General features: G+C 37.6%; 1 protein-coding gene across 1 annotated transcript; it reads left to right on the top strand.

The window, feature by feature from the left end:
- The first annotated feature begins 306 nt into the window (after nucleotides 1–306).
- Nucleotides 307–11515, top strand: LOC113071873 (GPI ethanolamine phosphate transferase 2-like). The gene is made up of 4 exons (XM_026245171.1): nucleotides 307–347; nucleotides 467–785; nucleotides 3367–3530; nucleotides 10624–11515. The coding sequence occupies exons 1-4, from the start codon at nucleotides 322–324 to the stop codon at nucleotides 10841–10843; spliced, it is 729 nt and encodes a 242-aa protein (XP_026100956.1). The 5' UTR covers nucleotides 307–321; the 3' UTR covers nucleotides 10844–11515.
- The last annotated feature ends 14685 nt before the right edge of the window (nucleotides 11516–26200 follow it).

Raw genomic sequence — 26200 nt, 5'->3', positions numbered from 1 at the left:
CAAGACATTTACAAGAATCTGTCATGATTTAGATACAAATGGGTCATTGAATGTACTTTGTCCTAACAGTAGAAGTATTAATTTAAGGTGTTTAGCCTGCAGAGTGGTCTATCTGTATCTCTGATGCTGACCTGATATTGTCCCAGCCATTTTCCTGCATCTACTACATTGTAAAAGAAGAAGGTGGTGTTTCAGGCGGTTTCCTCCAGGTGATCCCGCATGACCTCCTGTGGGCAATAATAAGTAACTTCTGCTCTCTGCTGCGGAGCGCCAAACCTCACTGTTATTGATTCTCTCCTGGCTTCACAAGCTTCGTCCAAAATGAAGACGAGCCTTCAAACAAAAGGGTGCTCGCAGTCGATATTGATTCTTCTGTGTGTTAGAAAGAGAGCGGGTGAAAAAGTGAGTGTCTTCAATGATCCTAAACAAGAATCTTTCCTTCTGCTTTTCTCACGTTCTCTTTCAGGGGAACCGTCGAGGCGCAATTCGTTTACGTTTTCGTCCTCGGTATCTTATTCACCGGCGTGAAGGACCGGTTGCGCTCGCAGGTGATGTCGTCAGCGGTGGACAGCAGGCGGCTGAAGAGCAGAGGACTGTGGGAAGTGTACAGCGGCGTGGTGTTATTGGTGGCTCTGTTGTTCAGAGCTCATAATTTGCCCACGCTGGCCTGCTGTCTGCTCATCCAGACAATCATGGCTCAGTTCATCTGGAAGAAGCTCCACTACGATGCCGCCCAGACCACCATCATGCACTACTGGTTCGGCCAGGCTTTCTTCTACTTTCAGGTAATGAGGAGAGGATTGCATCCATAAGAATGGCTTTAAGTTGGAGACAATAGAGGTCTGGTTTCTTCCATTAATGCGTATTGATTAAATAATTGTAGTTTCATAGTTCCCATAATGTTTTTGCACATTCAGGTCGATTGCGTCGGCCCAAACCGCAGTTTGATTCCATTTAGAGTTTGAACACTTTTCATATTGGATTGATGAAGGGTTTACATTGCAATCCAGAATAAGACTGATTTTGGGCTATTTGGCACCAAAATTTTGGTATGTTTGTAATATCAACATTACAATACCATCATTGAGAGTAGTTCATGAAGAAGTTAAGGTGTTAAGTATAGAAAGTGAATGTTTTTGTCCGGTTTAACAAAAAAAAATGTAACACATGCAAAACTGTACTTTTTACTTTTTTGATGCAGTTTTGTTAACTAAAACCATTAAAATATTTTTTAATAGAAAAAAAAACTACAATACAATATTGGAATATATAATATAGAAATATTAGGAAAATATTAAACAAATGTTGTCTTTAAGGCTAATATGAAAAATATTTGATAAAAATAAAAACTTAAATTTTAAATTAGAAATGTTGTCTTTGATAACAAAAAAAAGAAAAAAAGAAATTGTTATATGAATACTGTAATATATTATTTGTAACATTATATATATCTTAATCGTCATGTTCGATCAATTTAATGCATCCTTGCTGATAATAATAAGACATCACATTATTTCAATAATATTTACAATATTACTGTTTTTACTTAATTTTCTTCTCATCAAATAAATTTAGTTTTGATAAGCAGAAGAGACTTCTTTTAAAAACGTTACATATTTGCAATTATTCCAAACGTTTAGTATAAATGACAAACATTAGTAACAAATAACATCAAAACTGACATGAAATAAAAGTCACCAAACTTTTTTTCTGACCATTGGTGAACTCTTTGGTGAACACTGGTGAACTCTTTATAAACCTGATCAAAAGAATCAGGTTTAATAATGATACATAAAGAGTAAATTCACAGCTGTGTGTGTGTGTGTGTGTACAGTTTAGGGTCATAAATGGTGCTTTACTGACCAGTTATCATTTAAAGTGCCCAAGCAAGGAATTATGGGCTTGACAATGACATCATCATCAAAAGGACAGTCAGGGTCAATGCAACTGAACTGTCAAAGGATGGATATATTTCTCTTTCTATCCATTAAGCAGGGTGAAAGTGATTGTTAATTGTACAATCAAAGTGTCACATTGATTTAGATAATTTTTTTTAGATAAGCATAAAATAATGGGACTAAGAGAGGCAAGAGGAGAGCATGGAGGAGGAAGATTTTCCAATCTGTGATGGACACAGTCTTCTGTGAGCCACTGACAGGAAAGAGCAGGATTTGTTTGTTTATTTCCCCTCTTCCTCATCCGTCCATCAGCCAGGATGCCTCAAACCTCTGCTGCATCAATTTACTGCAGTTTATATCGGCTTTTTCAGTTGAACCCTCAGACCTAAAATATTTACCTGGTTAAAGTTTGGTTAAAGGGTTAGTTCAACCTTTATGATAATTCTGTCATTAATTACTCACCCTCGTGTTGTTCCAAACCCGTAAGACCTTCGTTCATCTTCAGAACATGAAGTATTTAAGAAATCTGAGAGCACTCGGACCCTGCATAGTAACGCAGCTGTAATTTTCCTAGCTTCAGAAACGTAGTAAGGACACTGGTAAAACCGTCCATGTGACATCAGTGGCTCAACTTCAGTTTTGCAAAGCTACGAGAATACCTTTTGAGCACAAAGAGAACAAAAATAATATCATTTATTTAACTATTCAGGTTAACTTCCCTGCCGAGTAATGTCTTCCACCATTTTGGAGAGTACCCAAGTGCGTAATCGACGTGAACAGTGTTGTTTACGTTCTGGGGAGAAAGCGCACTCATGAACGTAATCTGCGTAATCAGCGTTGTTTTCGCCTGGTTGGAAAGTTTGCGTATGCATTGTGATACTCTCTAAAAATGGTGAAAGACTTGACTCAGGGGAGAAGAATTGTTGAATAAATTGTTGTTTTTGTTTTCTGTGCACTCAAAAAACTGAAGTTGAGCCACTGATGTCACATGGACTGTTTTACAGATGTCCTTACAAGGTTTCTGGACCTGGATACGTTACAGTTGCGTTGCTATGCAGGGTCCGAGAGCTCTCACATTTCATCAAAAATATCTTCATTCATGTTCCGAAGATGAACGAAGGTCTTAAGGGTTTGGAACGGCATGAGGGTTTTCATCTTTGGGCATACTAGCCTTTTAATGGTCATATTGAATAAATTTTTTAGCAACTATTTTAAAATGGCTACACGTGTAGGGATTATTATTATTATTAATGTTCATGATTCTCAGATGTTGGTTGGTTAATCGTCAAATAACATGAAAGTTAAAAGAAAAGAAAAATGTTAATGTTTTATTTTAATTAGTTTTTATTTAGAAATTATATATATATATATATATATATATATATATATATATATATATATATATATATATAATATAATGCTAAAATCTGTGTCAACCACTTGTGTTTATGTTATATGGTCTCTTCAGGGAAACTCTAATAACATCGGGACCGTGGACATCTCTGTGGGTTTTGTGGGTCTGGATAGTTACGTAGAAGCGCCTGCCATTTTCCTGACGGCGCTGAGCACCTACGCAGGACCGCTGCTCTGGGCCTGTCATCTGCTGTGTTTCCTCAGCTCACAGAGAGACAGGTAACACACACAAACATACAGAGCTCATGTAATATTGAAGGAATGGTCTTGTATATGTTTGAACTGCAGTGTGTTTATAAATTTGTCTAGTAGGTGCTTGTACCTGAAGCATTCAGTATGTCTTATCAGGAATCGAAAGCCATGACCTCGGCATTGTTAGTGTCAAGGTTAGTACTTTACCCGAGTTACAGGAACAGTGAAAGCCGGAACGGTCTGAATGGAGCCTGTACGTTAAGTGTTTCAAGCTTTAAAGCTGCAGTCGGTAACTTTTGACACTCTGGCGGTTAATAAACAGAACTGCTTGCGTCTTGCAGAAGAACATCGTAGCCGGAACTACTTCTCTCTGTTTATGTCTATGAAGAATCACAAAGGTACTGGGTTACTCCGCCGCGGTACCCCCGAAGCAATCTAAAATAGTCCGAATATAAACACTTATTATAGGTGCACCCTAGTGATTCAGGACAAGCTAAAAACACGGTTTGGAAAATTGATTCATGGTGTACTCGCTTATTATATACATTTTTGTAAATCTTGAACACAAACAAAAGTTATGGACCGCAGCTCTGATTGGTTGTTTTTTACCGGGAGCACATGACTTTCTGCAAATGGCAATGGGCTAGTTGCATATCTCCGCCATCTTGGATTTCCGGTCTTGCGAGTGTGTGCGTAGGTATTTCCGGCTGTGCTTAAAGTCAGTGCAGAGAACCAGAGAAGTCCAAATATTACCTTCTATATGTTTACAGGATTTATAATATCACTTCATATGCAAATAAGATATACACTGCTATTATCACTATACTACAAATGTTAACTGAGCCAGTGGATTTGAAACCTGTGTATGTTTGAGCCTGGTGAATGAATTAAATACACTGTTCACTACTGTTCACGAGATGAAAGTTGAACTCATGGTGTGTATACACAGCTATATAATGTATTTTATCTTACCAAATATGTAAATGTAAAAAATACTTATTTCTCGAAGATGTTTGCATTGTTATTATTATTTTTATATTAAATATTTACCTCGTGAGACTTGGGCTGCGATTTATCTTCAGAAGTATCCATTTCTCAATTGTACACATACATCAGTCCGTTTTATCGTTATTTTCACAAGATTATTTTACACAGTAAAAAATACGTGACTTTTAATATCTGTTTAATCTGATAATTAATGCAAAACAATAACAATGGCTACTGGTAGACAGATAATGATTTATGCTGCAGATCTTTCACAAAACAAATAACCAGATAAAAACACACATGAATGCAAACAGCGATCTTTTATTTAAGGCAAACCTACCATAATTATACTACGTTTAATTGTACAGTTAGTTATAAATTATGTTATCAAATAAAGTTAATAAAACGCTTTATCAGAAATCTCTGAGCGTCTTGTTTGACAGTCAGAAACATTTATCTTACATAACAGAACAAAACCAGCTCTTCGAAAATGAAAAGTATTGCATATTTGAGAGGTTTGTGTTTGAAAAAAGAAATCCCTGTGGACCTGAACTGACGCTGATCCACATAATCAACAGAAGAATAAAGCAATCTCCGCGTTGTATCTTGATGAATTTCCACACAGAGGTACGCAGAATATAGGGAGGATGTTTCCCCATGTTTTTGATATACCACTATGGGCTGTTAAATTTGAAAATCTTTAATTATATACATCTAGCCAAGTTTCGTATGTAAGTTTCCCTTACAGTCAATGCGAGCGTCGCAAGACCGGAAATAAGTACGCACACACTCGCGTCGCTGAAGCTAACCGGCGCCATCTTGTGCAACTAGCCCATAGGACCACTGGGAGGAGCCAGAGGAGCTTGATTTTTTTCACAGATTATCTGTCTCATATTCTACTGTCAGGACATAATGACAGGTTTCACAAATACATTTTTACAAAAGTTACCTACTGCAGCTTTAATGCTGCCTTGCAAACTCTGTAATCATACATATATATTTTACATATATTATTTTCAATCAGTTTAACCTGAAGTGCTAAAATAACTAAAACTGAAATAAAAATATATTAAAGCTACAGACATATGTTTAAAAAAGAGGAAAATAAACGAAGAAAAAAAAAAACCCTGACACAATTAAAGAAACTTTAAGTAGAATAAAATGAAAACTGGAAATATAAAAGGGAGTGTTTATAGTTTGACAAAGAACATTGGTTTACTCAAAATGGCCCTTTTAAAGAGAGTTTTATGCAATAATGCTGCAACAGACTTCCAGTGTGACACTTGTTCTATTAAAAATACTGCAGTGCAGTAAAAAAAAAGCTTAAAATGACTTATGAATGATAGGGCAATAACACAGTTCTGTAGTTCACTGTAATAAAATCTTTTTTTTTTCTTATAGCAAAACTCTTCTTTCATTCCCTTTAGAAGAAATCTCAATGTTTGTGTTACTTTAAAATTTAAAATAGGGACTGTTTTTAAAGATTCAGGACACATCCATATATCAGTTATACGTAATTACAGAGCATTATGGGAATATAAATCAGCGCTAGTCTTCTTAAGATAATTGTTTTAATGGTGCTTGAAGTGATCTGTCAGAGCGAATGAGGAATCAGGGGGCAGTTATTAGAGCTTGAGCTGGTAATGATGGCACAATTAGAGCCACTCATAGAACAATGAATAATGGAAATCATGCCGAGACAATCACAATCTGTGTGTGTGTGAGTCTGATTGTCTTGAACTGGCCTCTCAGTTTTTACACAGTAAAATTATTCTTTAAGAGGTCATTCCATGAGCAATCAAATTTGCATTGGTCTTTTGAGCCAAAAGAGTTCAATATGCCATCAAAACATACTGTTACTTTCAGTACTCAAGACTTCCTCCACAGGTTCTGATGTCAGACCAAGACCACCCACATCCACAATGCCTTCCTGGTGTTCAGAATCTTGGTCCATACAGTCATAATTCCTTTCCTTCCCTTCCATTGTTGCCCACTCAAAAATAAATGTATACAGTATATAAAAAATGACACTGAAAAAAAAAAAAAAACTTTTTAAGTGGTGCTACAGTTTGTACCTTCCTTTTATTAGTTTTCTTTTTCTTTTCTTTTTTGCCATTTAATTATATGAAAATTGTTATTGTTGCAAAAACTGTTGCTAATATTACAAATAGACCTTGTAGGAGTATCACAGTGCATTCGACATATCGGAGAGAAGCATACTGTATATACAGGATGTTTGTGTGCTAAATGGGCGTTGTTTGAGCCACATTCTGCACCACTATTTGCTTGGTTTGGAAGTGTCTGAATTGCACTCATTGGACCCTCATGAATCAATATTGCATCAGTGATGTCAGGATTGGTCAAAATTCTGAATTGAACTGAAAAATTCAGAAAGAGCTTGTTCAAATTAATCAGCAGAATCCATCCATCCATCTATCGATCATTCTGTCGTTCTATCAGTCATTCTGCCTGTAAAAGCCATAAACATTCTAACTTTAGAGCTATTCAAACTTTGCTTTATTAAAAAAAACTGTTATATGGTTTTCTTTGAATTTCAGTTCATTTTGCTTCCATTCACATTCAAACTTCCGCACCCCATTTTAATTCCTCGATTCGAATTCAGGAATTAAATTGGACTAAAAAAAGGCATTCGAAGTTCAGTTCTGTATGGTGCATGACCCTGGCAGATGCACTCTACCTATCCCATAATCCCGCATAAATGCAGAGTATCAAACTTTGTGAACCACCCACTCTTTATTCATCTCATTATAAAGTCTGTCCCTGTGAGCCTAGAAGATTTCCCCTAAAGTGCTGTCTGACTACAGCCTGATAAATGACTGTCTTAAGTGGTCAGGCATTCAGTCTGACATGTATAATTCAGCGTGATCAGTCAGCAGTGTCACTACAGCACACACACACACGAGATCCAGGAAATGCTCTTTGATCAATACTCATCGTTCTGGAATCCCAGCAGGCCTGGCTGACCCGTCCCCCATCTAAGCCGAGCATTTACACAATCCATTTGAGAGTGAGAAATACAGAGGCTTGTTAGAAGATATTTCATTTCCTCCGAGGCAACAGGTGCTTTGTGTTCAGGGATATTGAATCCTGCAAACAATCTACTACCCGCGTGTGGATTTGAATTGCAAATATTTTCATCCGCCGGCAAACTCCTCGTGAGGCAGAAAAGGACCATCATTCTGTTCGCGTAGATGTTTGTGACAGGCGCTGGAAATGATTTTAGGCAGTGCTGTCGGGAATCAGCAGTGGGGACTGTGATCTGGCTGTGCAGTTTACAGAAGATTCGCTGCGAGTATGCACAGGTCTGCAGGTCTGGTAATCAGCTGGTCTGCTTAGAAAAGCAACCTGTCAGTCAAATTGATGGGGCAGTCAAAACTGGCCTGGAAATATCATTTCTCGGTTGATTCAGTATTAAATTTGGTTTGCTGTTGTTGTCTTGTGTCGATCTAAACTGTAGTGTGTCCAACAGAGAAGAGAGCATCATGTTTTAATATTCTTTTCAGTCGGTTTACTCTTAATAAACTATATTGTCCTTTCTGTAACATTTCTGTTTTGCAGAATTGGTCAAAGCAAACCAGATTGCTCAGGATCTTGCACGTTACAACAGAAAAAAAAAAAGAATTGATAATTCACCCCAATATTGAATATTTAATTATTCATCCTTATGTTGTTTCTTCTGGGGAACATTTTTTAATGTTAACAGGAAAGCTTGGATTAGGTGCAAATTTATGTAAAATGGAAAAATGGCCGGAAATTCTTCATGACGTTTTCGCAAAAAATATGACAGAATTGCACCAGTAAATATTCCCAAGCCATGGGTTTGGGTTCCTCCATCAATACCGGCTGAATTTTCTGTTTAATTCTACAGTATGTTAGAATTTAAAGGGATAGTTCACCCGAAAAATAACAATTGTTTCATTTGCTCACTCTTATGTCATTCCAAACATGCATGACTTTTGTTCTTCTAACACAAAAGAAAAAAACACCATTAAATTACCATAAATGTAGTCCACATACTTGGTGTTTCCCACAGAAAAAAGAAAATCATACAGATTCGGCACGTCATGAGGTTGAGTTAATCACTGTCCCTTTAAATCTGTTGTGTCATCTTGATGGTAGTGATTTCTCCTTTCAGCCTTAGGTTTTTGCTTGTTTGTCTCATAATGTAATTTAAATTCACTGATTAGTTTCCAGGTTGAACCATGCACCGCTATCTCACTTATCCTTGTCTACTTCTCTTTCACGGTCACATAAAATCTGTGTGCATAATTACACTGGAGAGGAAATCTCCCAGAATGATTCTCTCTGTCTCCCTGTGAGAGGTTTTTTTTAGGCCAGGCTGCGGCAGTCCCTTTGGGTGAAAGAATAGAGGAGTGTAAACTCGCAACAAAACATGCCAAGCCATCGCACTCATCCGGGGAGCATCTTCAGCTGGCTTGATCCAGCTCACTGTTTGAAAAGATAGGAGCTGTGTGCGTGATTATTTTCTTCTAATGTTTCACTTGTCATATTAGCACTGGCTGAAAGCACTGAGTTTACCACTTTGGGGAATTGGGCTTTCAATATTTACGTCGCCATAACAATACATTTTCATTTTTAATGCAACACTGGTGCCTGAATGTCTTGAGTCTTGTCCATAGATAGTGGAGCTTTTACTGTTTGGCGCTATAGAAACTGCCCTACGTCCAAATTCATGTGAACAAGGAATGAGGTCATTTGTTCCTTGGAGAAGCCAAACTCTCACAGTGGGAGTCAAAGATGACTGGCCTGCTCACACATTGATTTGCCCAGGGCTAGAGAAAAGATTTCTGATTCAACATCCTGCAATCCAGGAGCTAGATTATGGTGTCTGTCATATGAATAACACTTCAAGATGAAACACTTGAGTATTTGCCCAAAACAAGAGTTATAATGACAGAAAACCCATTTTAGACCAGTTCAGTCCAATCCACTTCAGTCCATACTAGCCCTTTCCTGCCAATTCTAGTCCAATTCAATCTGTTTCAGTCCATTCTAGTCCAGTCTAATTCAGTTCAGTAATCTAGCCTAGTAAATGTATTCCAGTAAAATCAACTCCAGTTCAGCGCAGAATAACCCAGTCCAGTTCATCGATTGAGGTGATTTAATCTAGCCTAACCTACTGAATTCTGCTTTAGACTGGCCCTGTCAATGTAGTCCACTAAAACCAACTCCAGTCAGTTCACTGCAGTGTAGTCCAGTTCAGGTTATAGTTTGAGGCCATCTAAAGTAGCCTAACCCACTTCAGTCCATACTAGTTCAGTCCTGCCCATTCTAGTCCAGTCCAATCCAATTCAGTCCAAAGTTGTCTAATCCAGTTCAGTCTATTATCATCTCCAGTGGATAGGTTAAGGTTTATCATCAACTTCCAGTTAAGTGCATGGTATTTTTAGTCCAGTTTATAGGTTGAGGTAATTTAATCTAGCCAAGCCCACTTAAGTTTATCCTAGTCCAGTCCTTCCCTTAGTCCCTTCTAGTCCAGTGCAATTTAATTAATTCCAATGTATTCTAGCCCAGCCCAGTCTAGTCTATCATTTCCAGTCCACTTTATAAGTCGAGGACATCCAATGTAGTCTAACACAATTCAGTCCATCCTGATACAGTCCTGCCCATTTAAGTCCAGTTCACTTTAAATTAGTCTAGCCCAGTCAAGTCTATCACCAGCTCCTGTCCATTTATGTGCAGTGTAGTAATATCAAAGAAATCCACCAATTCTGTCCATTCCAGTCCTTGCTATCTAGTCAAGTGTATGCCAGTCTAATGCAGTCTAGGCCAGCTTGGTCCAGTCTAGTCCAATTTAGGTCCCATTACTTTTTAAAGTGTCAGATTATTGCATATAGACCTGCTAATGGCTGTGCCATCAGCCCATGGCAGGTGACATTTGTCTAAATGAATGTACTGTAAGACATTTCATAATCAAAGGTTAGTAAAGGAAGTAATAGCTTCTCCATTAACATTAAACAAGGAATGAACCACAGTCGATGAGACCTGACGGTTTTATGACTACAGCATTGTATAATGACACGTTTCAGATTCAGACAAGACCATAACCGAACTGAACATCTTTATTCTGGTCTTTTTCTCTCTCTGTCAGGGCTGGAATGGGTCTCGGTCATGGCAGCTACTGCTTTGCACTCCTGCGGTCCATCCCGGCTGTGTTTTACGTGGTCCTGGTCACCTCGCTCCGATACCACCTTTTCATCTGGAGCGTGTTTTCTCCGAAACTCTTGTACGAGGCCATGCACACACTCATCACCGCCGCTGTGTGTCTTTTTTTTACCTTTATGGATCAGGAACGCTCGGCCAGACCGTGAACACAGAGCCAGAACCAGAACCAAAGCCAAACTCAGGTAAAGAACAAACGGTGCAGTTGAGTTTTGTGCACCAAAAGGAGAAATAAATTGAGAGAAAAAGCAATGGGAGAAGGTTTTAGGTTATTCTACTAGTGTGAATGAGGTCAACGTTGAGAATTCAGAGCTTACATGGAGATTTGGCTCACTCTATTGACTTTCACTCATTTGTGTGTATGCGATTTAAATTATTTTTGTATTATTTTGGGAGGTCATTGTTAGTGCAGATAACATATGGCCAGACTTGTGTGCATACATATGATAATCCCTCTCATTCTCTATGCAGTTTTCTTTCTAAAGCTTTACAGATAATGGAGAGTATAATTCTTTTTGTATCTTTCAATTTCCGTTCCTGACCGTTGCTTCACCTCTAGAATAATATGAGATAAGTTACATCATTAATAACTCTCCCCTCACTGAGATCACAGCAGATGTGCGCTCCTGATGCTCTTGAAAGCTTTAAGGGATCTTAAAAGTCTTTTAAATCATATCTAAACACAGCTACCTGTGACGTTTTTGTTTAATCAGCCTGTTGGAAATGTGAATTGTAAGCTGATTAATGTTAGTAAGTGTTTTTTCTTTATCTCAGCGCTAAGATCTGGTTAATAATAAAATAAACCCTTTTCTGATTGAGAGCAATTCATTTCTGCATGCTTTTTTAAATGTGTGATTCACAGTTTTGCCTCTCCGATTTATGATAAATGTCCCTTACTCTATTAAGTGACAATAACAGATGTAACTTTTTTTATGTTCGCATATATATTAAAATGTAATTTATCCCCTTGATGCAAAGGTCCAAAACTCCCATCTTCAGTGTCACATGTCCCTTCAGAAATTATTATAATATGCTGATTTGCTGATCAAGAGACATTTTGTTATTATTATTATTGTTATTTAATGGGGTCATATGATGCGATTTAAAATTTTCCTTTCTCTTTGGAGTGTTACGAGCTCTTTGTGCATAACAAGGATCTGTAAAGTTACAAAGACTCAAGTCTAAAATCCAAAGAGATATTCTTTATCAAAGTTAAGTCCGCCTAAAATGGCTCATTAAAACACGCCCCCACATGTCTACATCACTATGTGGAAATATTTGCGTAATGCCGCCCAAATGTTCACGCAAAGAAAGTTTCAGTAACCGAAGTTAGTATTGAAGCAGCCATGTCAGAGTGATGTTGTGTGTTTCTGGACCAAGGCAAAAACATTTTGTGTGTGTGTGTGTGAGAGAGAGAGAGAGAGTCACACAGTGTCACACAGTGGAGTCAGCTGTCTTAACCGTCCGTGGAACTGATGGTAAAACTGTGGACATTATTAATAGTCTTTATGTCTTTAACTGTCATTTATTTTGAAAGATGAAGCTCACGATTATGGAAAGGCTCTTTACATTTCCGACAAGTGCTTGCGGTGTTTGGCCAATCATAATGCACTGGGTCAGTAGCCAATCAGTGCAGACTGCACTTGTCAGAAGGAGGGACTTTGTAGAAAATGACATGTTTGAGAGAGGTGTGGCATAGAGGACCTACAATAATGTACAGTATTTGAAAGATTGTGTTTTTTGAACATTAAAGCGTGTCAACATATTCTGGCACACCAAATACACAAAATAATGATCTTTAAAAAAGCATCATGTGACCCCTTTAACATCAGGATGCTGATAGAAAATGCAATTCAATAATAGAACTGTTAAAGGAATTAAGGATTCTGGAGTCATTTGAATTGTTAAATTCTGTTCGATTCCCATCTCTAACCATAGAAAATACTGTGAAGGAAGTGGGCATTTGAAATGTCTGCTTCCTCCCAATGATTCATACTCTGCTTTGACCTTTTTGTTGGCTGGAGTAGTTGATTTTGTAACCTAATGCCTTTTTGAACCGCAAACATCCTCCAGGGAAAGAGAGGAGACTGTAGTCTCTCTCCCACCGGAGCTAATGCAGTCTGTAGGTTTAGTTTGACTTATGGGATTCAGTCCTGAATGCACTGAGTGCCTGATTTACACTGCAGTACACTAATTGTACCTTTTCTAAGGGTAAAAATTATAAATATATGACATGTGAATGATTACCCTTCATTTAATGTTAGGCATAATATTCAGTCAGTCATAAAAAAATGACATCAAATGCTAAGCTTGACTATTTAGAATTGAGTAGTCTAGAGAGCCGTATGATAAGTATTAATTAATTACTGCTGTGAGATTTTATGTGTTAAATTACATATTTTGCAGTTTCTTATTAATTTAAAGGACTGATTCACCCCAAAATTAATATTTGCTAAATATTTACTCACCCGCAGGCCATCCAAGATGAAGATGAGTTTGTTTCTTCATCAGAACAGATTTGGAGGAATGCAGCATTACATCATGTGCTCACCAATGGATCCTCTGCAGTGAATGGGTGCCGTCAGAATGAGAGTCCAAACAGCTGATAAAAACATCACAATAATCCACAAGTAATCCAGAGCACTCCAGTTCATCAAATAATATTTTGTGAAGTGACAATGTGTTTGTAAGAAATTGTGGATTACTATGATGTTTTTATCAGCTATTTGGACTCTCATTCCTACGGCACCCATTCACTGCAGAGGATTCATTTGTGAGTAAGTGATGTAATGCTGCATTTCTCCAAATCTGTCCTGACGATGATGCAAAATCTTATTTGTATGTCTTTTCTTTTTTAATGTATTTTGTTCTTTTTTTAAATCCTTTCTCAATGTTGACAGTGGTGTGTGTAACTAACCAGCATTCACTGACTCAATCAGTACTTGCTTTGAAGCGTTCATGGGATGCTTCTTTCTGCTCAGTAGGTGAAAAACGGTCAAGGACGAGCAGTAGATGTGAGAGAGTATGAAAAAGCCTCTCAAATTAAAGCTCCGAGACTGATTCTCTGTTACGTGTCCATCATCACCTCTCTCTGTCAGTGGACAGGAGAGTTAGTGTGTTTTTAATGTGGTCTACTGTCCATCCGTCTCCTGCTGGTGTCCTTAAACACTGTGTCCTCTGCCAGAGCTGCTGTCCTGCTCTCTGAGCCCTTATCAGTCATTGAGCAGAGCTCAGCCGCTCCATGTCTTCAGACACACTCCATCCGGACTATCATTAACTCTTTTTGTCATACTGTCTTCATAGTCTGCTTTTCTGTCCCACTTTTTCTTCAGCTCTACCTTGTGGGTTGTTTCCCTTATTTTTCTTCTTCTCTCAGTTCCTCTCACACTGAGCTGTCTTGCTGTCTACTGCCTACACATCTGTGTTTTTTAATATTACAATTAATTAAGACAGGTCTATAATACCCGGAGGAGTCGATCTATTAGCATTCCCATTTATATCAGCTCATGACAGCCAAGAGTAGTTCAGATTTTGACATTGAGTGGAGCGTATTGATGTCAGGTTTAAAACGAAAGATGGATCTCATTAATCTCAAATGTGTTGTCCATGTGCATTAGCAAATTTATATAAGCATTAATGCACCTTAATGCAATAAAGTACCAATGTGTTGCTCTAATAAATATAAAAATGCACATATAAATATTGATGAAAAGTTCATTCTTAACTATTTTACTCAATTTTTAGTACTGAATTTAATATATTTATGATTAACAGTTATTTCAAATCATCTGCCATCTTTAGATTTTTTTGAGCAGCAAATCAGCATATTAGAATGATTTCTGAAGGATCATGTGACACTGAAGATTGGAGGAACAATGCTGAATATTCAGCTTTGTATTAGAGGAATAAATTGTATTTTAACATGTATTCAAATACAAAACAGTTATTTTAAATTGTTATAATGGATGGAATGTGATGGAAATGTTATGCCCCTGAACATACTGTGATGGGTTTGTAACCCATTACACACGAGGCATTTGTAGCATCCAGTGGGGACCAGTACACATCTGAATATTTGGGTTTAACTGTTTCTTGAATAGTGCTGTAAATACAACTTAAAAGGCCAAATAAAGTATTTTCACTTTCATAAATGAAACACACAGCATCTCCACAACATGGTGCTGGACGCAACAGCAAGAATCAAAGTTATGCCGTATTTCTTTGCGTGAACATTTGGGCAGTGTGATGCAAATCTTTTATAAAGAATATGTCTTTGGGTTTGAGACTTTAGTTTTTGCCACTAGGGATTTTATCTATTCTCAGCTTGTAAACCTCCAAAGCGTTCGGAAAACATCATCATATGACCCCTTTAAGGAACACTTAAACACTTAGTTTTATGCTTAAATAAGAAACAAGAAATAATTTATCTCTATATATATATATATTCTTAAGTCTTAATATCATATGCATTTTTGCTTCTCGAGTAAATATATATCTTGATTTTAAAGATGTTTTACTGAAAAACAACAAAAAAGTCATTTAAGAAAATGATTTAATTCTGTGCCTCTCTCTCTCTTTTGGCTTTCATGGAAGTTTACTGCACTCTCCCACGGAGAGATATTTTTTTGCAGAAGTTGAAGCCGCCGTGCCTCTTTCTCTCTCTCTCTGTGAATAAAGTTTCTCTGTTTAAATTCTCGCTTTTGAACTGTGTGTGTTTGTAGGTTTAAGCACCTGGAAAAGCTTTCAGGTTTCTCAGCCTCAGCAGGGTTTGTGGGATATGTTTGTGTTGCGAGTGTAATAACGGGGCTGTCAAGGAGCCAAAGGTTCGTGTTTATGAGGAGAATGAAGCTTATAGCAGTGTCACGGCTCACCTGCGGGTGGATGGCAGGTAGAGATTGTGATTTCCCCTCATTTAAGCAGATGGGCTGGTCGGGACGCAGCGAACATCTCCGAGCAGCCACCCGTGACTTCATTTCAAATCTGCAAGAAGAGCAGCTGTAAACACACGGCGTAATAGAACCCAGGAGCTCTGGATGCATTCCATCCGGTCTGTTTACATCCGTTTGATTTGATTTGTTTTCCTGGTTGTGCGTGTTGGACCGCGGCTGCAAATAGCTGAACATGAAGAAACCCTCTTGTTTTGCTTCCTGTGATGGGATCACATGCTCATACAAAATTAGTTTAGACATCTGCCTGGGTTTTGCACCTGTATAAGATTTTATTCTGTTTTAAGAGACCATTTATGTGTTTGTTTGTTTACTGGGTCTACAGAAAGCATCAAATGACCTGTATAAATTAAAATTAATATAAAAAAAATGTAGTTTGCTTTAGTTTTTATTCAATGACTTTCCCTTTTAGCTGCATCACCTTAATGTTGTCGATGATGCAGCTTTTCTAAAATCTCGGTCAGATTTAGTATAATTGAATGTCTTAAATTACTACAATGATAGTGAATAATAACAAATTTTGAAATGCAGTATTAACACTAGGATTCATGAATCAAGCAGGTCTCCGCTTATAAAATAAAGTGCCACTTTTTTTTTTTTTTTTTTACCTTTGAATGTCTGTTTTCTCACACTACTGTTCAAAAGTTGTTGTTTTCTTAAGAATTTGTATATTTTTATTCAGCAAGGATGCATTAAATTAATAAAAATCCTTCTGAACTTTCTATTCATCAAAGAGTCCTGTAAAAAAATTATATATATATATATAAAGCAGCACACCTGATTCTAATATTATTCAAATGATTTCTGAAGGATCACGTGACAAAGACTGATGATCTTGAAAATTCAGCTTTGCATCACAGGAATAATTTGCATTTAAAAAAATATAATCAAACAGAAAACAGTTCTTCTAAATTAAAATACTATTTAACAATTGATCAATTAAATGCATAACAGACTTCTTTCAAAAACATTAAAAATCATGCCAACCCCAAACATCACCTTATAGAAGTAAAACATGTTGATTTTCACAGGTTTTCTTTTATCAGTAGCATGTTGATGGTTTTTATTTTTTTCAGTTATTTCTCTTTTGTTTTTGTACTTAACCTAAAAAACAGTTCAGGCTTTAATTTTTCTCTAATAGGATGCGTGTTGTGATTGAAAACCATCACTATACTATTGTCAAAGATCAAAATTTATTCTGCTCCTGTTTTGCGATACTTTCTTCTTCATCATGTTGTTAAGCAGAGGCACCTTTGAACTTTTCACCCAAATAAAGCGCCTGCTTTCCCAAGCGTGGCTTTTCTCTGTAAATACTGGTGAATGCCGGTCGATGATAGATTGATGTGATAGAAATACCAAGAAAGAACGAGAAACCTCTGGAGTCTGGCCGCTACCACAGACATCTAATGGAAGGAGCAATTTGCCTTCTGGAGCCATTTAAAGCAGAAGATGGATCGAGTCTCTTCAGCCCTTTTGTTTAGAGCTACAGTTTAATAGTAGCTTATGAAACATCCTAGACTGCTTCATAAGAGCCAAAACAAATCCTATTGAGTACAGGAGTAAATCAGCAAGAGTAATAAAGCCAGAGAATTGCCACAGCTGAGCAATTACCTTCAGCTCAAACTTTAAACACACTCCATCCTACAGTACCTTAAATAGCAGAGAAATGGACTATGGAGACAGTATGGATAGAGTAAATGGCGATTGTGATGTTTCGAGACTTGATTTAGGTTAATGATGTTTGGGACGTAGCATTAAAATACTGAATGCAGTACTGCAGTGATTTGTTGTTTTTCAGCAGCCAGTCTCCTTGATTCTATCCTGTAAATATATTTAACTAGTTAACCATGTGTGATGATTTGTTCAATGTTGTGAAGTAATATTTCACAAAAGTAGCCTGTACTTCTTCAGCACTATTTTCCAAGTCTTTCAAAGTCATGCGATAGCTTTGTCTGAGGACTGAATTTAAAGTATTTCTGCATATTCAAACCTCACGTGACTCAGCATTTTCTGAGAATACTGACTTATATTTCAATCAAACCTTACGTTTTGCTGACCTCTCGATTGTAACCCAGTATGACGGGAAGATTACAGGTCAAAGGTCACTGCTGACTCTGCTTCAGCGGTAATGGACTGCTTAATGGGAAAATGCAAGCACTTTGCGGGCTCAAGCTGGACTGGGGTGAGTATTGATTTAGAATCAGTTTTCTAGAGTATCTTAGATCAATATTGCTCAATTGACCATTTCAGACTAGCAGGATTCCATCTCTTTGCTGGGTCTGGCTAGTTTGTGCTGCTTTTGAAGGTGGACTTGGATATCCATGCCAAAATAAGGTCAGAAGCATATTCTTCACACATACTGTACATACACACTGATGTGAATGCTTGCACTACAAATTGCATTGTATATACTACATGCTGAACATGCAACTTTTTGGAGAACCTCCAGAAAACCTATTTAAGTATCCTGCTCTATTTTCTAGGAACTTCAGTATTTATTTCAAGGGCCTCCGAATGGTTTTGGTCAGTTAACGGAGGAACCACTGACAGTTTTTAGGCTCTTGCAGGAACACATTTATTCACATTTTCCTCAGAGATTTTTGAATGTGTGTAGAGGTTCTCCAAAGGTTGTTGCTGGTGTGGTGATTCTGAGGAACCCCAAACAGTACCTCAAGTATCTTTACATTTTTACTGCTATACTGTAGCAGCTATTTCTGATTGATCACAAAATACCTGTTGGTTAGTTAGTCAAGTGGGGACACCAGCATCCAAACATAAAGCACATTGGTTATCACCAATATTGGTTTTGTCAAAAGCAAGTTAATGCGTGTGCATCCAGGCATCAGGTTGTTTGCACTTAAAAAGCTTCTTATGCAATCAAACAACTGAGGACTTAGTGATTTACAAGAGGAAATTTTTTTTAAAGATAGAGGTTCTTTATTGGCATTGATGATTCAATGATGAACCTTTATAATTCATGTAATCTTTCCATTTAACAACAGTTTTTAAAATTTGAAAAAAGGAAAAAAATCCTGGTTCTTTAATTTGAGGACCCCAAATGAAAGTGATTTGCCAAGTATGGTGACCCATACTCAGAATTTGTGCTCTGCATTTAACCCATCCAAAACGCACACAGACACAGCAGTGAACACACACCCGGAGCAGTGGGCAGTCATTTTTGCTGCAGCGACCGGGGAGCAGTTTTGGGTTCGGTGCCTTGCTCAAGGGCACCTAAGTCATGGTATTACCAGCCCAAGACTTGAACGCACAACCCTCGGGTTAGGAGTCAAACTCTAACCACTAGGCCATGACTTCCCCATGGTTCTTTAAAAATAACTAAAAAAGAAAAGAAAGAAAAAAGGACTGGAGACACTAATAAAATCCCTATCACAGTGAAGAAAACAGAGAATTGACCTGCTCTAAACCCAACGGGCCACCGCGAATAGGGCTAAATTGTAACAGAAGCGTAATAAAAGTGCAACAATTGGGGTGCTGAATCAAACCTAAGACCCACAAACACTCTCAGCATTTTATCCACTCCAGCAAACCAACAAAAACCTCTTCCGTTCCCACTGGTGGACTTTCATTAGACAGCGGACAATAGCGCAGAGTGGACAGGCGCCTCGCCGGATGGAAACGGGCTGACACCACAAAGTCTGGAGTCTGCTCTCTAATGCACCTCAGTGTTCAGACTTAATAATGGAGGCTGTTTTTGTCCCAAGAGCCTCCCATAAGATTCTGACCTAAAAATAAAGAAAAGAGAAAGCAAAGGAGAAGAGAGAGTGCGTCGAAGTAAAGTAGGAAGCATGAATATTCATCCCAGGTGGTCAAATCCAAAGGGCTTTCGGTAGCATAACACATCTCTCAGGCTTGCTTCAGTGTACATTGTTATTCAGAGAGAAACAGTGAAAAAATACTAAGTTTGTCCTTTTTGAATGCAGTACTTGGCATTCAGATGACTTCTGGGTTTTTCACAAACAAGCCAGTGGAAATAGTGAAGCAGAAGCTAGAGAGAACGAGCTGTCCTGGGGCTGCAGGGTGACCTTGTGTCCAGTTCTGTAGTTTCCTCATTAATTTTGTGTGTGTGTGGGATTCAAGGGTTTTCCAGATTTTTTTATTTTATTTGATGATGTGAGAACATATTTATTGGTTGGTAAGTATGGAAGCCTGTTTCCACCAGAGAATTAAAAAATAACCAATAAAAGGTAATTGAGACTTTTTATCTCAAAATTCAGACCTTGTTTCTCCAAATATGAGGAACAAAAAGTTAGAATTGCAAGATATAAACAGAATTCTGACATTACATCACTTGCTCGCCAATGGATCCTCTGCAGTGAATGGGTGCCGTCAGAATGAGAGTCCAAACAGCAGATAAAACATCACAATAATCCACACACTCCAGTCCACCAATTAACATCACAGGAAGTGAAAAGCTGCTTGTTTGTAGAAAACAAATCCACTTTTTTCTTTTTTTTTTTTTTTTACTCTAAACCATTATCCATATCAACTCTTCCTCCAGAGTAAAAGTCCATGCCCTGTTGTCCTGTCAAATCAAAGTCCACCAACATATTTTAAAACTGATTTTCTAAAAGTAATACTTTCTTTAAAAAAATATTTTGGTATATAGTACAGTATACAAAGTTCTTAATATATGTTTTACTTTTATTCTTTAAAGATATAGGAAACGTAGATTTTTTTTTAGATCCTGAGTCAGCAAAATCCTACTGTTTTTCGTTGACACCAGTAGAGTATATTATTATAATGAATCTCAGGCCTCTTGTATGAATCTGTTTAGTCCAGTGAGTGGGAGTGTCCGTCTTTGAAGCGTATGAAATCCTCCAGAGCAGAACCCGTCTGCAGCTCTGAAGGTCCTCCTCATGCCACCTGCTGCCATGATAAACACAATCAACCAAGGCAAAGAAATGTGTGCGCATATGCTGGAGATATGAGTGATGAATCTACAGACAACATCTGAAGGGCAGGACAGGACATGAAAATTGTGATAATTTCATGAAGTCAGAGAAATGACTAATGCATAAGTTCTTTGTTTTTATGTTGAGCAGATGCAAACATAGCATCTCCTTATTTAAAGGTGTCAAGTTCTGCACTTTTATTGCATCAACTCCAAATCAGTAATGTTAGCTACTTTTTTTGCAGGGTTTTTCTGGAATTAAACAGGATGTTTTTACAGTACTTTTAAGGCTTCTTTCTGTAAATAATAGCCTACTGTGAAATAAGTAACAAAGCTTACCCAATGTGGCATATGTGCTGTCTTGTTTTTGAGCATTAAGTTGAACAGGCATTGACAAAGAAACATTGCAGTTCATTGACATATGCAGATTACCTCTGTTATGATTGGCTAACCCATTCGCATTAATTAAAAATAATGTTGTTTTGAAACAACAACAACAATATAGTCATGAGATAGCTTAAGGATTAGTTTTACTTCCAGAATAAACATTTCCTGATAATTTACTCACCCCCATGTCATCCAATAAGTCCATGTCTTTATATGCAGTCACAAAGAAATTAAGTTTTTTGAGGAATACATTCCAGGGATTTCTCTCCTTATAATGTATTTCAATGGTGGCCAACAGGTTGAAGGTCCAAATAACAGTTTTAATGCCGCTTCAAAGGGCTCTACATGAGTTGGTTTGGATAAGTGTCTATCTCATGAAACAATCTGTCATTTTCAACAAAAAAAACAAAAACAAAACACCAATTGTATGTAATTTTTGTAAAAAAAAAAAAAAAAAAAACACCCTTAAAAGGCTTGATCTTATTCCATTTCCATTTGTAATGCTTTCAATAGAAATGTTATGAACATATGTTCAGTACATGTATGACTGGTTGAGGACCGACCTGTTCTGAAATGATCAGACTTTTGACCTCAGATTTTCAGAGCCTCGGCTGAAAACTGAGATGATGTTGCATGACCGCTGATGTCTGCAGAGCAGAGCAATTCTGGCACAAGCTACAAAACTGTTTTTGTGTCACTTGCTTTTCCAGCTCCAGGCCTGTTGTTCAGCATTATTTTATTATTTATCAGTTATTGCAAACACACACACACACACACACACACACACACACACACACACACACACACACTCAGGATATGAACCAGTTTACTGCTGTCCAACTCTATCTTGCAGTTCTGTTTCTGTTTTTCTGTCAGCTGCTGGATCTTCACAGCTGTCCAGAGTGTGATTTGTATCTCTCTGTCTGACAGTTTCAGGGGACAGTACAAGAAGCACAACAGTCAGAGCCAGTTTTCAGAGATCAGAATTATTCCTTCTCTAAGGGACGACAAGAGGACATTGCTTTTTTTTAGACCTGTTCCTCCTGGTTCCTGAGCTGCAAAGAGTCTTATGCTGCATAAGGTTATTTTCCAATCCTCAATGATGATAGCCAAGTGTTGCAGAGGCAAGTGATGATGATCTGCAGTGACCAAAAACACAGAATACATGTCTGAAAGAAGAGAGTAGACCTAAAGAAACAAGCAAGGACTGGCTCACCCAAAAAAGTCCAGAGAGTCCAAACACCTGATAAAAACACCACAATTATCCACAAATAATCCACATCACTTCAGTTCATCAGATAATGTCCTGTGAAGTGTAGATCTGCTTGATTGTAGAAAAAATCCATTAAGATTTTAAAATTTAAACCGTAAAAATGTCCATAATCCATATTTATGCTTCCTCCAGAGAAGAAGTTAATCCCTTGTTGTCCTCTCTCATCAAAATCCACCAACATGTTTGTTTAGACTGTTTTGGACTTTTTTGGCTTGTAAGGAGCCCCTCACATGACATGCAGGAAAAAAAATTACGATTTGCACGATTTACTAATTTGTTCCCTCAATGTACTAAAACGTGCACACGATTACTATTGCATTCCCTTGATTTACTATTTCGTTCACTCAATTTATAAATAGGGCCCACGATTTACTAATTTGTTCCATCGATTTGCTAAATCGTGTGCACGATTTACTAATTTGTTCCCTCAATGTACTAAAATGTGCACACGATTACTATTGCATTCCCTTGATTTACTATTTCGTTCACTCAATTTATAAATAGGGCCCACGATTTACTAATTTGTTCCATCGATTTGCTAAATCGTGCGCACAATTTATAGTAAATCAAGGGAACGCAATAATAAAACGAGGGAACGCAATAGTAATCATGTGCAAATTTTAGTACATTGAGGGAACTAATTAGTAAATCATGCGCACCATTTATTTATTTTTTCTTGCATGTCATGTGCGGTAAATCCCTGAATTTCAGCCCGACTTATTTATGCCCCTACGGCCGGGCTTCGGGCCAATTTTCACATTATAGCTCACATGCGGGCCGGGCCTCGGGCCTTTTTGGGGTTATCCTTCTATTTATATTTTTAGACATTAAATAAAAAAAATGAGAAGTTGACGTAGACGATAGAAAAACAAACATAGAAAGACATTTCATAACCTCATAACTTTCATAATCTGATATTTCAACTCGTTATAATTACAATAACATATTGACATGACAGTCTCACGCACGCTTTTCCGTCAGCGCGACCCACATTTATACTTCACTTATATCCACTTATTGTAGTAGTAGCTATTATAGGCCTCTAAAGTAATGTAAATGTAAACAGCACGAGACCCTGCTACCGAAACTGTCAAGACTGGCTGGCTCTGTGTTTAGTGTCCCGTCAGCAGCAGCAGCGAACGTGTCTTCAGCGCAGCGGGAAGAGTGATAGAAGAGAGGAGGACTGGGTTAAAACTTTCCACTCTGGAGGCTATTCTTTTCCTCCACGATGCTCTGTAAGAGACTGTTCTAACTTTTCATTTGACTGGACTTTATTTTCGATTTTCGTTTAACTGTTGGAAACTAATGGAAAAAAGAATGGACATATTCTGTGGTGTATTTTTGAGGTAAGATAACCTGCAAGTTTGTTTTTAATTAATTTAATTTGTTTAGATTGTAGGCTATTTCTCATTTCGTTTGTGAGCGCTGTTGCGAGCCTGCCTCAGTAGCCTATTTCAATTTTTGTATTTTATTTTACTCACTGTGGTTTACAGTTTTTTTCAGTCGCTAACAAGCATTTGTCCAAGCAGTTGTCACATTTTCAAAACTCTAAACACAATTAGCACAGCATCGGTCTATTGTGGCCATACCATTCACACATTTCATGTCGTTTTCACACAATATGGAGTCATTGAACACATTTCCACAATGCTTACATTTTCTGAACCGACAAGCTATACCTCCCAACAAAATTATGGATCGTTTTTGTAGTATTTACAAATGTTAACACACAACATCACACAATAGCAAAAACAATGTTCCAAACCTTAGATACAGTATAAAAACCTCTGCTTCTGCAATGACATCAGTTCAAAAACAATATATCTTAGCTGATTTATGTTGTGTAAATTGGGCCAACCACAACTGATTCCAATCTGGCTTAGACTCAATGGCAGGGCTTATTTTTTTCTATTACATTGACACGTATACAATAAAAGAAGGATTTTGAAGAGGGATATTTTTGGAAACAGAAACAGAAAAAGACAAACACTGTAATGTATGGATGAGGAAGAGTAAGAGCAAGGGGCCCAGGGAGAAGAGCAGTGAGAGGAGCAGGAGCAGAGAGAGATGCAGTGAGAGGAGCAGTGAGAGGAGCAGTGAGGTGAGCAGGAGCAGTGAGAGGAGCAGGAGCAGTGAGAGATGCAGTGAGAGATGCAGGAGCAGTGAGAGGAGCAGTGAAAGGAGCAGGAGCAGTGAGAGATTGTTTTTATTTTCCCCACCTTTTTTATCTGGGCTTTTTGCTGTTGTTGTTTTTTTGTTCAGAATGCTCTTATGTGTTTCATGGATATTTTGTTCACTGTAAGCAATACTGTCAAACCTTTTCTGTTCTATCATACCGTGTTTCTACTGTACCTCCTGCATTAAACAGTAAAGGAAAAAAAATACGCTTTTTACTGGAATGCTTTTGAATGTGAGCATTACTGTACATTTGGACATACAGTTCCTAACCAAGAAATTCAGTGTAAAACAGTGAATTGCATGTTTTGCATGCAAATACCTGTAAAACTGAGACTGAAAAGTCTATGCAGTTTTTGTAATGTCAACAATATCCAGTATTTTGAAACCTGGTGTACTTTGATTGACTGCATGTACCTTGTGAGGTGAAAACAAGTGTTATTCTTTGACAGAATAATTTAATTTTGAGTCAGATTTCCAGTGTTTTGCTAAAGTTGGTGTGTGCAGAGAAAGGTGTGTTCTATTTTGAAATGAAGATTTAGTATATATTTAACAAAATGTGTTTTTGAGAAGAAAATTATCCATTTGGCCAATTGTGTTTTGTAGGTGTTAGTCTGTGTTAAGAGTTTAGAAAAAGTATCTGAAGTATGGTTAAGCGCTTGTTAGCGATTGAAAAAAACTGTAATAAATAAACATTTCTTAAACTAACTGTCTGTGTGATATGCTTGAAGTGTTTTATATATGGATTTTATTGTAGCCAAGTAAAGTATTACCATGTCCAAAAAAGTAAAAACCATGATATATATACCCAAACATGTTAATATTGTGGTACATGTCCAATAAAACATAGTAGGTTTGGTTAGTATTACAACACACATTTGATATTCTTCAGATGACGATAACCAAGCAGCACAGTGTCAGGAGTTGGTTTGATACTGCATATATCAAGTACCTTGTGGACAGTTTGGTTGGTTTTTGCCTCATAATGTTGCAGAAATTATGTTGTTTCATGTATTGTTTGCTTCATGGTGTGCGTTCAGAGCTACGGTGTACAGTGATGTTCTCTGTGTTTGATGTTTGACCCTGTTAGAGAGGGCACAATAATCTCTGACTGATGCTCACACTCACACTCACTCGCAGGCTTGTGTTATGGAACAACTAGTGAGGGATCACCACACACACACACACACACACACACACACACACACACACACACACAGAGCTTTGCTGCCTCAGGTGTCAGGGATTTCTGATTAACACATATAACCCCTCTCTTTTCTCTCTCTCTCGCAACATCTTAATCTTCAAACAGATGGAAACTCAATCAATAAGCAGGGAAAACAAAAACACGCCAGTGAACTGATAAGCAGACGTGTGCTGCCTGCAGAAGATGAGAGTGTTTGACCTGCTTCGGAGGTGACTGTAAAACAGTAAATATGATTAAGAACTTCAAGTGAAATGGTATTGGTATTTGAATTCCAAACCTTTGAATGGTAGTGTACCAAGAAAATGAGGGTGAAGAGGTTTGGGTCAGGTTTATATGAGACCGCAAAGAAGCAAACGCTGGATTTGTGAGACTTACGTTTATTTTCTTGCAATCAGTAAACTCCTGACTCGGCTTGCACAGCTTTTTTTTACATTGTAAGTGCAATTTTCTGCTTCGGACAAGTGTCTGTTTCTATAATTTGCATGAAATGACATATACTGTAGTAGGATATGCTACAAAATGGTAGGTTTGCTGACTTTTTGATCCAGCATAATGTAAAAACACAGATATCACCATCGCAGGAAACAATGCAACATTATAAAGGGT

Source organism: Carassius auratus, unplaced genomic scaffold (genome assembly GCF_003368295.1).
Source record: "Carassius auratus strain Wakin unplaced genomic scaffold, ASM336829v1 scaf_tig00008357, whole genome shotgun sequence".
In the NCBI taxonomy this organism is placed as follows: domain Eukaryota; kingdom Metazoa; phylum Chordata; class Actinopteri; order Cypriniformes; family Cyprinidae; genus Carassius; species Carassius auratus.
This window is presented reverse-complemented; position numbering and strand designations above follow the sequence as displayed.